The sequence below is a fragment of the Choloepus didactylus genome, chromosome 18 (assembly GCF_015220235.1).
Source record: "Choloepus didactylus isolate mChoDid1 chromosome 18, mChoDid1.pri, whole genome shotgun sequence".
Taxonomy (NCBI): domain Eukaryota; kingdom Metazoa; phylum Chordata; class Mammalia; order Pilosa; family Megalonychidae; genus Choloepus; species Choloepus didactylus.
In genome coordinates, this window is record NC_051324.1 from 32,332,612 (window position 1) to 32,349,591 (window position 16,980).

A 16,980-nucleotide genomic window follows, 5' to 3' on the forward strand; every position below is an offset into this window, starting at 1 on the left:
TGAATGCATAACTATATGATGGCACTGTGAACAGTTGACTGTACACCATGGATGATTGTATAGTATATGAACATATCTCAATAAAACTGAATTTTAAAAAAAAAGCTAATCCATTTCTGGTATTTTGCATAATGGCAGCATTAGCAAAAGAGAACAAACCCATTTTTCAAAAATCAAATGAATTATAAGAAAAGAGAGCGAGAGAAGAGTGATATAGAGGAAGAACCCACAGAATAGAGTATACTGAGGAGGCAACCACTTTCAATGGATAGAACTTATTTATATCCCAGTCAGAAAAAACTGTAAAAGGAAAAACATACATATACCACTGCACACCCCAATAGAAGAGCTAAAATGAATGAGAATGAAAATGAATGAGATCAATAACGCCAAATGTTGGTGAGAATATGCAGTAGGTGGAAATCTCAAACATTGCTGGTAGAGGTGTAAAATGATACAACCACCTTGGAAAATGCTTTAGAAGTTTATTAAAAACTTAATCATTTACTCTATGACCTAACAATTTCACTCTTAGGATTTACTGAAGAGAAAAATGAAAATAAATGTCACAAAGTTCACAAAAAGCTTATACAAGAATGTTCATAGCATTTTTATTCCTAAGAGGCAAAAACTGGGGAAAGACCAGGTTGTTCATCAACAGGAGACTAGATCAGCAAACTGTGGTATGTTCAGACAATGAAATGTTACTCAGCATTAAAAAGGAATGAATTACTAGCGTACACAACATGAATAAATTTCAAAAGCATGCTGAGTGAAAGAAGCCAGAAACAACAAAAATAAAAGAGAGAACACAATATGATTCCAATTATGAAGTTCTAGAGCAGGCAAAACTGACCTATAATGATAGAAATCCAGAACAGTGACAGCTTCAGGGGTAAAGGAGCAGGAATAAGTCTTTAAGAGATGATCGGGAAAATGTAAAAAGTGACTGCAATAATTGTTAAATTTTAGAGATACCTAATGAAACATTTACAGATGAGATGATCTGATGTCTAGGGGATTTGATTCAAAATAATCTGAGGGGTAGGGGTTTAGATGCAACAAAACTGGCCACTATGACTTGATAATTTTAAGAGCTGGTGATATTCCCTTTATCCAGTGGAAAAATGGGGACAAAAAGTAAACGAATAATAGGGGGGAGGTGAGGTATACGATGTTTTGGGTGTTCTTTTTTCTTTTATTTTTATTCTTATTTTTATTTTTTTTATTTTTTGGAGTAATTAAAATGTTCAAAAATTGTGGTGATGAATGTACAATTATATGATGATACTGTGAACAATTAATTGTACACTTTGGAAGATTGCATGGGATGTGAATGTACCTCAACAAAATTGCATTAGGAAAAAAAACTGGTGATGAGTATATGGGAATTTATTATATTATGTGTGGTAATTTGGTTCCATTGGTGGCCCCCAATGAACTATTTCTACAATTCATGCCCTTGTGTAGTCCCTTTGATATGGGCTGGACTTGTGACTTTCAAAGGCTTGGCTATTTTCACTTTACATTCTTGGAAACCCTGAGTTACCATGTAAGAAAATTAGCCTCCTTGCTGGAAAGACCATGTGAAGAGGCTACATGGAAAGTCAAGGGGAAATATGGAGAGGGAGAGGCCCTATGGCTACAAAAAAAGAGAAGAACCAAGACTTCAGGCAGTTAAGATGTTCAGCTAACCCACAACCAATTCAAGCCATCCTAAAAGAGGTGCCATGTCAAAAGTGTGTGGAAAAAAGCCTCTTGGACTTCCACCCCCACACATCACGTGGAGCAGAAAGCCATCCTCACTATGCTCCATCTGAATTCCTAACCCACAAAACTGTGGAGATCATAAAATGGTTGTTACTTTAAGTCATTAAGTTTTTAGGTAGCTGTTATGTGAAAACAAATAACCAAAACACCATTCTACTTTTGTATATATTTGAAATTTTTCATTAATAAAAAACTAAAAAAAGAGGTGACACAAAAGTCTTCAGATTACACAGGCATTTAGAAATTATTATATCTATTTTTAAGGACAAAAAACTGTGATGATTTGTGAAATTACACTACCAATCAGCAATACATTTTTTTAATCTGAACACATAACATATATATGCCTAGCACTTGAGCCACTATGAAACCCAAAAAAGAAATCTAAATCTATATTAAGTTCATAATAACCTCTCTCAATCTGGCAACAAGTACTAGACATGTAAATATGACAACTCACACATATGTTGAAGAGCCCATGTTATTTCTAAAATTGTGTTTCAGAATATTAAATAATAAGACCTTACCAACTTTACTGTGGGATAAACAAGAAAATACTTTTTACACACACACACAAACACACACATACACACACAAAGGCATAATGCAGTTTTTCTTAAAAGTTGAATCAATACTATTCAATTAGCCCTACTGAACCAGACTCTCTAAGAGCAGGCCTAGGAATCCACATTTTTAGTGCTCCCTGTTGATTCTTACGCACTAAAGTTTAAGAATCAGTGGTATAAAGGGTGTGGCAGAAAGAGCTGCCTTGACTTGTTTAAGGTTCTAAGAATTACAAGACAAAATTAGGCACAGAACTCAGAAATCTTGATTAATGCACCACCCACCACAGCATGAGTAACTCCCCAAAATATAGCACTGTGAGATGACTAAAGTACTGAAACAACTTAAAGTTATCTGAGGCTTCCATATGCAAAAAAATCAAGTTTTTAGTTGCTTCATGTATAGAAACCAAAATTTGCTCATCATTCCTATAAAAGGAAAGATTCACAAGCAATAGGTTAGACTGGCTAAATATAAAGGGCAGAAGTTTAAGTAACCCCCAAAAGCTCCCTAAAGTAAAGGACAAATGCTGAAAAGCGTTTGCTTGGGTGTTGACTATCGTGTTCATTTGAAGCTGTATGTACCCCCAAAAAGATCATGTTCTTTTAATCCATTCCTGTGGGTGTAGACCTATTGTGGGTGGGACCCTATGATTAGGCTATTTCAGTTGAGGAGTGCCCCAGGTTGGATCTTAATTTTCCTACTGGAGTCCTTTATAAGAGGATAAAAGACGGAAAAAAGCCCCAGAGAAGTTTAGAAAGGACACCAGAGGAGTTAAGAGGGCCAGAAAAGCTGAGAGAGAAAAGCCAGAAGCTGAAGGCAATGAAACCTGGGAGAGAAGGACCTGCAGATGCCTTCACATGTGACAGAGGAATCCCAGATAGCCAGCAACCTTTCTTCAGGAAGAAGGTATCATCCTGTTGTTGCCTTGATTTGGACATTTTTCATGGCCTCAGAACTGTAAACTTGTTAGTTAATAAATCGCAATTTTAAAAGCCAACCCATTTCTGATATATTGCATTTTGTTAGCTTTAGCAAACTATAACTATCTAAGAAAAGGATGACGTAATCAGAACAATTAAGTGAACCTGGAGTAAAAATTGGTAGCTTCACCATTATACAAAAGACATGGTACCCAGAACAGTTAGAGAGCTCATGGCCAGCTTTCCTACAGTGGATCAACATGACTCACCAACATACTACAGCTATACTACATTATTGCTTAAGGAATTATATTCAAATTAATAAATTTGCATTTAGCAAATTTATGTGAATTTGGGAAGAAGAAACCAGTTTTCTTCCCATATACCCATCACTTTCTGAAAATCTGGTAACATTGGTGAAATGAACTCGAAGCCTCTCTACTTTGACCACCCTTCCCCAACTCTTCCTTTGTTTTGCAACTGAACAAAAGGAAAAAAAAAATATCTCAAGTCTTTTAATCAGTGAAAACACATTTAAAAGATAAAAGGTATTTATAGAGAGGGGAAGGGTAGAGAACATCTTACTAAGTAGCATATCTTTGATTAATTCATTATAGTCTAGGATCTCTCAGCATTATAGCCCTAGAAACTCATCTTAACAGGACCCCACGAATGATCAGACTCAGAGATGCTGAACTGCCCTTTCTAAACTTTGCAGAGACTGAAGTAAATACAGTATAGGGCTGTGGTGAGCAGAATTTGAAAGACATGTCTCCCCTCCTCACACCAAGATTCCTGTTCCCTGGATATTCAATCAAACTCTAACCAGGTACTGCCATAAACGGTCTTTGAAGACAGAACTGAGGTTGCCAATCGGCTGACCTTAATATAGGGAGATGGTCCTGGATTATCCAGGTGGGCCCAATGTTATCCCATGAGCCCTTAAAACTAGAAGAGGAAGGCAGCAGAGTCAGTCAGAGAGATTCAGTACAGGAAGAGGCAGGAGAGAGAAGACAGAAGTCAGAGAATTTTGCCCAGGGCCTCCAGACATGAGTCCAGGCCCACTAGAGGCTCCTGATTTCAACCCAGAGGTAACTAGAGAAAAACTAGCCTAGCCTACCGGACTTCTGGTCTACAGAATTGTGAGATAAATAAGTTTGTGTTGCTTTAAGCCACATAATTTTTGGTAATTTGTTACAGGAGTAATAGAAAACTAATACAGTACCAACTGATTAATCTACAATGTGAAATTATTACTCTCAAGCAGGTGCCTACCCAGCATTCTTTCCTTTAAGAAAAACTACATGGGAGGCCAAACATCAGAAAACTCCTTAGTGAACCTGAAGACTTAGTTAAATCTTAATATGTTCCAATAACTTTTAAAACTATCTTGACAAAGGTATATATATATGTATCTGCCAAGCAAACTGGATATTCACTTTGGCTTATTAGAGCACTGATTCTCCTGGCAGGACTTGAAAGGATACTACGAAAACCTTCCTCTCTTCTTTTTCTTTAGAGGTGGCAATACAATCAATCAAATTACAGCCAAATCTTACTCCAGCCTGTAAGTCAGCCTATCTCTTTAAAGTGATTTTATGTATTAATGATCTCATTTGCTGCATGTTCATTTTATAGATAACTCTTAGAGAAAAACTAATTTCCCCAAGGCGAGGGGATGGAGTGCCAGACATTAACTTCACCACCGCCCACATGAACCACCTACAAATACCATTAGCAAAAATACAGCAATAATGCATTTGCTATATGTTTATCAATGAACCTAAACTGCAACATATCTCTTATCTTTGTATCAGTAAACTTCAAAAAATACTTCTTTTAAATTCCTTCTAAATTTGAAACAAAAATCTGAGTATATAAAACTATTTTTGAACTAAAATGCCTTCGTAGGGCTACAAAACCCCCCAAAGTTTACTGGGCAATGATTACCAAATTCAGAAGAGGAAAAAATAAAAGGGAACGAGATATTTGGAGATGGGGACAAAAACAAACAACAAATTCCCAATATAAATATTTGAAAAATAATGGCAATACCCTACAACTTCATTATTACCATTATTTCATAAGTATGATCACTTTGATGTTTCTTGTACTCAAATCCTCGAGTGAAACACTGCAAAAGAAGGAAAATTAAGTTGCCAAAAGTTTACTTTTTGAAATTCTTTCTTACAAGATAGAAGATGGTTTACGGTTACTCTTACAAGATAGAAGATGGTTTGTGGGTACTCTATTCTTACAACAAGAGTTTTTAAGAGGAATTTATTTGTCTACAGCAACAATGGAACAGTGTGTATTCATGATCAGTTTTTTTAATGTCCTCATAGAGAAAAAAACAACAATCTGAGGAAAAAAAGACTTTTTCCTAACACAACTTCTTCAATAAGAGCGTAAGACCTGGAATAAGACTTGCCTAAATTTGAATTCTGGCCTCATACTGAATGTATTTCAGAAATTCTAAGACATATCTTTTGGTAATTTAAAACTCTGACATAAGGATTCATTTTATAATTGGAAGTGTTACAATTTCCACCAGCCATGTTTACACATCTTAACATTTCAGAAACTGGGATCAGTACTCAGTAACATCTTAGATCCAATAAAATATGGTGTTTTCTATGGGACCTTGAGCAAGTTACATAACTTCTCTTTGCCTAAGCGTCTTCATCTATAAAATGGGGCTAATAATCATACTTACCTCACAGAGTTATAGTGATGATTATAGGGATAATTCATGTAAAGTACTCAGAACAGTGCCTGGCAGAATAAGCACTCATAATTAGTAGTATAACTATCACCATCATCCACAACTTAATTTGTTTCCTTGTTTGTTACCTGACCAAATGTAACTCTTCAACAAGACAAAAAAGTCATAAGTGCTATCAAAAGGAATAATATTCCAACTCTGCTTCCTGTAGTCCTAATTCTTTTAATCTATTGGAAAAAACAGTTTTAAGTATTAGGTTGATACACAGATATAGAATATTCAACAATCTGTCTCTTCTACCTGCTCTGTTCCAACTTTTCACTGACAAAATGTGTGACGGAGGACAGACTAGAAAGAATAGATTTAATGAGGTATGGTCCTCCTGAGAAAGCGACAGTAATCTCTGAATTACTGTATCAATAAAACAAGGCCAGGAAAGACAAGCCTCTCCTTAGTGAGTTACCTGCAAGCAGAGAAAGAAAGGAGGTGGTCCACATTCAGCACACTTGATATAAGGCTCCATGAGGTAGGAGGAGCAGCCTCGGCAAGGTGGCTTACCAGAGGGGTCATCTAAAACAAAAAGAAAACAAATATTCTAGCTTCAAAACACCTTATTATCATCTTAGGTGCAAGAAAGTAAAAATCTGCAAATGACTACACAGGTAGGGAGCTGTGGTGTAAAATTTGAGACAAGATGAGCTCATTCTAAATAAGAAAAAGACACAATGTATGCCACTTTACTTCAGTGCGGCTTTGTTCCTTTTTACAGTGCAGTGTTCTACTTCAAGCAGCATTTAAGTAGATATGGGTCTTGTAGAAAAATGTATAAACACAATAACTGGAAGTGTCATGATACCTGCAAATTATTTTCCAATAGTTCAGGTCCAAGGAAAAAATGGATACACACCTATACAACACATCTACAGATAGAACAACTCTGATAAAATGTTAATAATTGTTAAATCTAGATAGTAAGCATACAAGTAATCACTGTACTGTTCTTTCAAATTTTCTCTATGTTTGAAAATTTTTGTCATAACTTAAGGGGGGAAAAAGAAACCCCTTGTTTCGGCTTGTTAAAGCTGCTGAAATGTACAATACCAGAAAAGGATTGGCTTTTATAATGGGGGTTCATTAGTTCACTAATTTACAATCCTAAGGCCATGAAAATGTCCCAGTTAAAGCATCAATAGGACAATACTGCCTCTGAATAAAGGCTGATGGCATCTGGAGTTCCTCTGTCACATGGGAAGGCACATGGCCAGACTCTGCTGGGCCTCTCCCAGGGTTAGCTTCTTGTTTCCCTTGCTGAGAAAGCAAAATGTCTCTGGGCGTCTGTCTTAGCTTTTCTCTCTGAGCTCCTATGCGTCCTTACTTGTTTCTCCCAGGGCATTTCACTCTAACTGTCTGGGGGTCCTCTCTTAGCAAACTCTGGATTTCATCTCTTAGCTTTTCTCCTGGTTCTGGTTTCAACAGCTGTCTCCAAAATGTCTCTAAGCTTTCTTGAAAATGTCTCTGCCTTTTGTCCTCCCATAGAAGATGCCAATAAAGACAATTAAGACCCATCTGGAATGGATGGGGTCATATCTCCATGGAAACAATCTGATCAAAAGGTCTCACCCACAAAAGGTCTGCCTCCACAATACTGGATTAAAAAAGCATAGCTTTTCTGGAATACGTAACAGTTTCAAACTGGCACACCCCTTTAAATATGTCTTGGGATATGTTACTTCATATTTGAGTCGGGATTTAAACCAAGGAAAGCACTCTCTTTCTCCAATGCTAAGCAGAGGACAAAGGCCTTTTCCAGTTCCAATGGCTCTAATACCTTAGGGCAAAGAACATAATCCAATCTCTCTAAACTCACAAAACTGCAGATACAGATGTACCCCAATGCCCCAAATTCTGCTTCTCTAACGTTAAGGCAACCTAGCAAAGTTGTTTTCTGCATTCAGTGACAGGACTCTAAGAAACACAGGCCTTGAAAATAGATGAAGGGATTTAATTTGTTTAGTCTGAGGCAGGATTTCTTGCATTCTAGCATTTTTCTCACCAAAGTTCAAGAAATACTCTTGAAGCATCTTTTTCTAAGTGGTGATTATTGTTCTTTTCATTTGTTTCTTAATGAAGCCCTAGAGGAAATTCATAGGGGAAAGAATTATACTCCTCCTAGCAGTAGGTTCAAATTAAACGTATGGCACAACAACTACTATACTCCCATTTAAAATTTTGGAAGGATGAAAATTGTTTAATATTAAGTACTTGATGCCAATTTTTACCCTCCTCCTTGCCTTCTCTTTATTTTACTGATTGAAGCTTGTTTCTGTTTCCTTAAAAAAGCATCAGCCACTGACCAGAGTAAATGTTTTAAAATTGAGATAAAATTCACATAACCTAAAATTAATCACCTTACAGTGTACAATTCAGTGGCATTTTCTACATTCACAATGTTGTGCAATCATCACTGCTATCTAGTTCCAAACCATTTTCATCACCCTTCAAGGAGACCCTGTACTCATTAAGTAGTCACTCCCCACTCTTCCCAGCCCCTGGCAACCACTAATCTGCTTTCTATCTATACGGATTTATTCTGGATATTTCATGTAAATGAAACTTCACAACATGTGATCCTTTCTGTCTGGCTTCTTTCACTTAGCAAAATGTTTTCAGGTTCTTCCACCTCAGTACTTCATTCCTGTTCTTGGTTGAATGATAATCCCTTACATCAATAAGCAATTATTTTGTAAAAGTAATCCCTACGGTATAAAGAACATGGTATAAGTCATGCATAATCCCACTACCCAGCAATGTCCACTATTACTATCTTGATAAATTTTCTTCCAGCCCTTCTATGTATATGTGTGTGTATGTATTTAAACAAATGTGGGATACTAGACATGATGTTTTATACTGTAGCCTATTTTCACTTGACAACATTTGTGGACATCTTTTCAGACAGTATATATAAATCTTCTCAAATGGCCCACCAGACATTTAGGTGATAACTACATAAGCCTAGAATCTAATTCTATATTACAAATAATGCAAAATATTTTTGACAGTTTTAAAACATACTGAATTTTCCAGGAAAATAATAACATGGAATTCTAGAGGAGAATGTATTTTATTTTTTTCAGAACTTTGCCAAGAGTTATTCAAGTCTGTACTATTTGAATCACCAATATAACACACCTGAGTCATTCTGCATTTGTAGTGTAGGATTCACAGTGATTCAACAGATGGTGCAAGCATCTGATGAAATAAGTCATTTTTTTCTACTCCAGATATGCCTGGAGATACATATTATTTTATTATAAATTGCATTATTTCATTATAAGTTACTTCATTTTTATTTCTCTTTTATTACAGTTAGAGCACTGTTTGTATTTGAAGTCACATGCGTACCTATGTTATATTATCTATGCATTTTAGTTCCCAAAAATAAAAGGGGCTTTAAAAGTAGTATAACAGAGATTACCGGGTCTGACAAGATCACTGAGAAAAATTATTCTAAGTCCTCCACAGGTGGGCATTTTCCAATTTTTTAAATCTATAAAGAATGCTGAGATCAACATTCCTATATGAACATTTCACTTTTGTTCCTCAGGATGTATGTTTCTCTAGAAATAGAACTGTTGACTACAAGAAGAATTCTGAACGGTTTTGAAGTTTCCAATACATACAGCCAAACTGCCCTTTAAAAAGGCATTCCAGAGACTCTGTTTGGAGTGTGGGGGGGTGGCAATATGGAAACACTATAGTTTTGCATGACTTTTCTGTAAACCTACAACTTCTTTGTTCCAACCCAACTTAGCCCCAAGACTAAAGAATACGCCAGGCACGGAGTTAGGCATGAGTTTAATAGGACTGACAGGAGATGATTGTTTAATAGAGGTGGCTGGCTGGAAAGATGGAAGTTAGCGCTCCACAAAAGCGGGGCAGGGGATGGGGGGTGCCAGGATGTGGTTTATAAGGGTTAGGACGGGGACATTCCACGGGGTGTGAGAACAGATTTTCAGCAGGGTTGTGGGTCAATGGGCGGTGTGGAGATTTGTTCTCAACAGTCATCAGGGGAAGGGAGTTTCAATGCTTTGTTTATGATACATTTTTTCATCCCCTGGGGAGGTCTGATGACTTTTAATGTCAGTCCTGGTCAAGTACGTGAAATAACTCATTTTCACTATGGAGGGGAGTGGGCCTGGGTCCCCACATTCACTAATCAAAAACAAACAATAAAAAAGTATTCTTCCTAACAAAAAAAAAAAAAAGGCATTCCAGGCCTCTCACCTCTCTTTTCTTGCAAGTGCCCGCGTGCTCCTCTTCGCATGTGTACTTCATAACTTTCTGCCCACTTACTCAAGCTGCGCTGTACCTTTGAATTATTTCTTGTGGCATGGCCAAGAACCTAGAAACTCAATGCCGGGAACATCCTTTGCGAGCCAGCCAGGAGACACTTCTCTTGAACTGTCTGGACTAGTCAGTCACGGCTATTGACCAGGAAGCTTGGCCATGTGCTTTCACTTTTCTTCTCGCTGGGATCTAGGGATCTGAGGGATTCTGACCTGGCTCCCCCAGGACATAATCTCGGTCTACTCTGGGCTCTCTGGCTCCCTCTTTGGAGGTGGTAGGAACTTGTCTCTGCACCATGTAGATCTAAGGGGACTCAGAGAAGAGGACGATACTGACATGGAGACCTGACTGGGGCTTCTCCCCATGTCGTGCAGGAGTCCAACAGGAGCTGAATCAAGTCCTCTTGTTTCTCTCCCCTCGCACTTCCTTACCCTTCAGACCTGTTCTGGTTTGCTAAAGTTGCCATTATGCAAAATACCAGAAACAGATTGGCTTTTATAAAGGGAATTTAGTAGGTTACAAATTTACAGTTCTAAGGCCATAAAAGTGTCCAAACTAAGGCATCAACAAAAGGATACCTTCACTGAGGAAAGGCCAATGGCATCCAGAATACCTCTGTCAGCTGGGAAGGCACGTGGCTGGTGTCTGCTTGTCCTTTGCTTCTGGGTTGCATCCCTTTCAGCTTCTGATTCCAATGGCCTTCTCTTTAAGAGTCTGTGGGTTCTCACTTAGCTTCCCTGGGACAAATTCTGGGCTTCATCTTCTTAGCTTAGCAACTCCTGCTTCTGATTTCAACAGCTGTCTCCCAAATGTCTCTGGGTGTTTTCTGAGAATCTCTCAGCTCTTCAAAATGTCTCTGCCTTTTATCCTCTCATAGAGGACACCAGTAAACTAATCAAGACCCACCTTGAATGGGCGGGGTCACATCTCTACGAAAATAATCTAATCAAGAGGTCCTACCCACAACTGGTTGGGTCACATCTCCATGGAAACAACCTAATCAAAAGATCCCATCCACCATAAGTCTGCACCCACAAGACTGGATTAAAAGAACATAGGCTTTCCTGAGATACATAACAGTTTCAAACTGGCATAAGACCCTTCATCCTGCTGGATCTGTTCCTCTTTTCACCTCTTCAACAGAGATCCTCTCCCCTTCATGAGAGTCTCCTTCTTTCTCCTCTGTCTGGCTTCCAATGCCTTCTGAGACATTCCATCTTTTTTAACACAGGATTCTGGGCTCAAGATTCTTGTACCAAACAAGGTGTTGTTTTTGCCATTCTAGGGAGTCACTTCTAGTTTACGCCCATGGGAATCGAGTACTTTCCAATGGAGTGTCTCCCATCCAGGCCTTGATTGTTTAATCTTTACTGAGACCCATTATAGCCGAATATAAAGTCTCTCTTCTTCTAGAGCATGCTCACTTTTTAGCCCTCAGGAAACAGGAAACTAGACAACAAAGGTATTCCTGGGAGCACAGTCCTAGATTTCTCTCAGGTGGGGCGGGCCTGCACCTTGGAACATAGGTCTAGACATCTTCCGGGGAGGAAGGTCCCAGGGATGCCTGGTGACACATCCTAGGGACGCCCAGGAACTTTACTTCCTGTGTTCCCAAGACATTGGACAAACAGAGAGGGAAAAGCCCAGCTCTGACAAGTTTTGGGATACCAAGCGGTCACACTTGTGCTAGTGCCGATGAGGTTTGAGTCTCTGACCTGTGTTTGTAAGCTCCTTTATTTCCTTTTCCAGAGAAAACTGGTAAATGCCAGCAGTCAATATAAGCTAAAAGATGCGAAAGCCTAGCTCCCCAATGGGACTCTTAATTACAATACCATCCTCCAGCCTATAAAAGACAGGGGGAAATTAGTCAGAAATTTCCTATACCCAAATGTTTATAGCTCTTTATCAAAACAAGAACATGAGAGGGACTTTTTGCTTGTGTTATGCCTATGTCTCAATTTTCATCAGAAGAAAAAATCTTGATGATCCCCTTTTAAGCTAATAGGGACCATATAATCACTTGTTTGAAAGAAGGCATAAGAAAATGTACCACCAAGCCAGTTAATTATAATAAGCTAAGGGAGATCACTCAGGAGAAAGAAGAAAACCTAGCCCTGTTCCAAAGGAGGCTGATGGAAGCTCTTTAAAAGTACATCAATGTCAGCCCAGGTTCCTCAGGGGGCCAGATTTTGCTGGGCACCTATTTCATCAGCCAATCTGCCTCTGATAGTCAAAGGAAGCTACAAAAGCTCTCCATGGACCCACAAAACTCCTATTAATAACCTGTTAGAAACCACCTTTTCTGTCTTTAACAATAAGGACAAGGCTGAGGAGGAGAAGGTGGCAAAGAGAGGTAAGCAGAAGAACAGAGAACAGGCTCAGCCTATTGCAGTCTCTGTTAAAAGCACCCTGTACCCTCGAGGTCACCCTAATCGTAGTTCCAAGCAAGGGCTTTGCCTTGCTTCCACCATGGGTCAGAAGGCCACTGGCAGAGAGAGTACCAGAACCTTCGAGACAACCCTCGGCTTTGGGACCTATCAAGGCCCCAGGTGCCACCAATATGGGCATTCAGTCAGGCACTGCACTGTCTCCCGAAGCCGGGACAGGGCAACCCTCGAGCCCTGCTCCTGTTGAGTGAAGACTGAGGGTGCCAGAGGCTGCATATGGCTCCAACTTCACACCTAACCATAAACCTAGAGGAGCCTCAGGTGACACTTGACGTGGCAGGTAAGATTATTGACTTCTTAATCGACACAGGAGCCACTCACTCTGTCCCAAACTGCCATTCTGGACCTATCTCCATTCAGACTTGCCTAATTATGGGAGTTGAGAGTAAAGCCCAAACAAGGAGCTTCACTACTTCTCTCCTCTATAGGCTTAAGGCCATTCTGGTGTCCCATCAGTTTTATATTGTCCCTGAATGCCCCGCCGCCAAAGGAGGGATCTTTTTCACTCCCTTGGGGCCATCTTAAGACTAATAGATCCAGTGGGTGTTTACCCCTTGTTTGCCCTGAAGCCCCTAGTAGATTGAAGTCTCTTAGCATCCCAAAGAAGATCCTTGAAATAGTAGACCCATCTGTATGGGATGAAGGCATCTCAGGGGGAGCCCCTTAAGTAGCCCCTGCCCATATTCAGGTGAAGTCTGGAGTGCCCTTTTCCCCTCAAAAGCAATATCCCCTTAAACAGGAAGCAGTGGAAAGCCTCCAGCCAATTACTTAGAATTCCCTGAAAACCAACTCCTTATCCACCATGTCAATCACCTTGTAACTCTCCCATCATCCCTGTGAAAAAGCACTTACTGGCTACTACAAGACCTAAGGGCCATAAATAATTTTGTAATTCCTATCTACCCAATTGTGCCTAATCTCCATACCCTGCTAAACCAGAAAGTGCCTCCTGGTTCTCAATCCTGAATCTTAAGGACACATATTTTGGTATCCTTCTTCACCCTGACTCTCACTACCTATTTGCTTTTGAATGGCAGGGACTTAAAGATTCTCACCTGGACTGTGCTGCCCCAAGGGTTTCAAAATAGTCCCATATCTCTGAGAATGCCTTAGCAGCAGATCTTACCGACCTCCAACTGCCTTGGGGCACAGTCTTGCAATATGTAGGTGACCTACTCATCTGGAGCCCCAGGAAAGCAGTGTCAAACCTCAACACCTTCCAAGTTCTAAACTTTCTCTCAGAGAAGGGGTACTGAGCCTTGGCATCCAAGGTCCAACTTTCGTTCTAGGCAGTCAACTATCTAGGATTCATCCTTACTCCCCGGAAAAGGGAAATCTCACCTGAAAAGATGCAAGCACTCTTAAGCATACACCCTCCACAGACCGCCATAACCTTTCCCTTAATTGGGAAGCAGAGCAAAAGACAGCCTTTAATGCTCTTAAGCCCGTCAGTCCTCCTGCCCTGGGACTTCCAAACCTTGACAAATCCTTTGCCCTTTATGTTACGGAAAAGAAGGGCATAACTTCAGGAATACTCACCCAGAACTTAAAGAACAACCCTTGGCAGGTAGCCTATTTCTCTAAACAAAGAGATGCCACTGCTCAAGAATGGCTGCCCTGCCCGAGAATAGTGGCCGCCGCCGCCCTCCTAGTTGGAGAAGACTCAAAGCTCATGTGGGGGGAACCTCTCACTGTCTTCACTCCCCACCAAGTGCAAGATATTCTAGAAGCCAGGGGGCGCCAATGGCTAACAAGCAGCCAACTAATGAGATACCAGGCTCTGTTCCTAGACTCACCAGAAGTTAATTTAAAAACCTGACAAACCCTCAATCCAGCCTCCCTGTTACCCATGGAAGTGGATGCTTACCTCATCCATTCATGTCCAGAATCCCTTTCTCAGACATATTCTAGCAGGCCAGACCTAAGAAACCTTGAAAACCCTGAGGAAGAATGGTTTACAGATGGAAGTAGCTCTATTAACAAAGAGAGCAAGGTATGCGATATTCAGCCAGACTAGAGTGAATGAAGCCAACCTGCCCTCCAGGGTCTTCAAAAGGCAGAACTAATTGCTCTTGCCCGAGCTCCAGAACTAGGAAAAGGGAAAAAGCTAAATCTCTACATCAATTCCAAGTATGCCTTCCTAGTCCTGCATGCTCCCACAGCAGCATAGAAAGAGCAAGGCTTTCTCACAAACAGTAGAACCCGAGTTAAACACTGCCAACAAAATACTCAATCGCTGTTACAACCCAGCTTAGCCCCAAGACTGAAGGACACTCCAGGCACAGCACTAGAACCGAGTTTAACAGGATTTACTTACAGGAGATATGGCTGTTCCACCTTGGTGGCCAGACGGGAAAGATGGAAGTTAGTGCTTCATAAAAGCAGGCAGTGCCAAACAGTGGTTTAAAAGAGTTAGGACAAGGGTGGTGTGAGAAGAGAGGTTTGGCAGTATCTTGTGACATAAGGGTGTGAAGACTTGTTATCAACAGTGATCAACATTTTAGATCCCCTGGGGAGGTCTGATGACTTTTAATATCTGTCCCAGTCAAGCAGGCGCTATGTGAAATCACTATAGAGGGGAATGGGGCCAGGGCCCTGGGTTCCCACCATCTCTTAAATGCCATACTCTTGCCAACAGAAATGGCTGTTAATTCATTGCCCTGGCCATCAAAGAGATAATACTAAAATCTCTCAATAACCAGGCTGATGCAGCAGCCAAAGCCACAACACCATCAATCAAGCCCCATCTAAGCCTCATTCCTGTACCCTTTAACTTGCATATGCACCCTCTTATTCCCCAGTTGAGCAGGAATGAGCTGCCCAGCTAGGATTCACTCTTGGACCTGAAGGATGGTAGTTCCCTTCCTTCTTCCCCAGTCTCACTTGGCTAATGCCTTGCCTAGGCCTGCTCACCTCTTATCTTCCTCTTGCTACTTATCCGCCCCTGTATTTTTAAGTTTCTTACCATGTCTATTTCTTCCAGACTAGAAGCCTTTCATATCAAACTAATCCTCGTGCAAGGATTTTCAGCCATCCCAACCACCTCTCCAGACCCCTCCCCTCTCAACCTAAATGAGATAGCCAGAAAGTTCTACACCCCATCAGGTAGGGCCTATACCCAGTGTCAAGCGGCTACAGAAGACAGACCCCTGTCCCTCAGCAACCCTTAAGATTAATTTAATGGGCCACAACTCTGAGGGGGAAGTTGAGGCAGGCTAGAACAAAGACCTGAGAGGGGAAAGAAGATAGCATGAAGAAGCCCTTGAGTAAGGATGGTTAATCAAGGTCAGGAGGGCCTGTCCTGCACAGTTACCCTGTCTGGGGGTACCCACTTATGCAAAACACCCAGTAGCAGCCAACCTGCCTAACTGCATTATTTACCACCAAGCATTGCCCTGGAGAGATGGGAGGGTAGGAGAAAGAGCCCTGAATGAGGACAGGAGAGGGAAGTTAAGTAAAGCTAAGCAATAAAAACAGATTGTCCCACAGTCCTGGGGCCTCTCGCTTCTCTTTTCTTGTGACAATGCCTGTGTGTTCTTTTTGGATGTGTATTTAATTAACTTTCTGCCTGCTTATTCAGAAGGAAAAAAAAAATGTATTCCAGAACTTCTCTATTACCTAGGAGTAGGGAAAGGAAAATCTAGATGCAATAAAACTTTATAAATTTTATTACATTAACTAAAACAAAACAAACTCTAGTTAGCAAGAAAACACTTCATAAGCAAAGTAAAAAGGCAAACGACAAACAGGAGGAAAATATTTGCAACACATATCATAGATAAAGGGCTAAAATCCTTAATACACAAAGAACTTTTAAAAATTGAGAGGAAAAACAAAAAGACCTAAAATTGTATTGCAGGCCCTGGAAAGAATCCTGCTTCCTTCATTTACAGTCCTTCAGCGGAGTCCTCAGCAGGCCGTGTTTTGTTTCTCTTCACTTCAAAGGACAGATTCTCTGCAGCTGATCAAAACTGGGCCGTTTACCAGGTGTGTGACCTCAGATTCATCAACCTCAAAGATCTGCTTCCTACTCCCCTGCTTCAAGCAGGTCCCTCTAAGAGGCCTGCACCTTTGGGATACCCCCACTCCCCCAAGGCTGCCAAGCATCCACTACCTATGGAGAAACCGGGCCTGTTCCCACCGCCAGGTAAGGGGCCAATGAAAAACTAAGCTGCAAGATGTCATCAACACAGCAAAATAA

The 16,980-nt window shown here is 40.4% G+C and overlaps 1 protein-coding gene across 9 annotated transcripts in view; it reads right to left on the reverse strand.

The window, feature by feature from the left end:
• The window catches only part of TADA2A (transcriptional adaptor 2A), a 64,822-nt gene that overhangs the window by 34,978 nt on the left and 12,864 nt on the right, over nt 1-16,980 (reverse strand). For 4 of the 9 annotated variants that reach the window (XM_037808150.1, XM_037808156.1, XM_037808151.1 and 1 more), the window contains 2 exons: nt 6,446-6,552; nt 5,332-5,391 (listed from right to left, as the gene is read on the reverse strand). The exons of 1 other annotated variant lie outside the window; for it this stretch is intronic. In XM_037808150.1, coding sequence (XP_037664078.1) covers nt 5,332-5,391; nt 6,446-6,552 — 167 coding nt within the window. Of the gene's footprint in view, nt 1-5,331; nt 5,392-6,445; nt 6,553-10,269; nt 10,828-16,980 lie in introns of those variants that run through there. 4 more of the 9 variants (XM_037808154.1, XM_037808155.1, XM_037808149.1 and 1 more) reach the window with 3 other exon arrangements.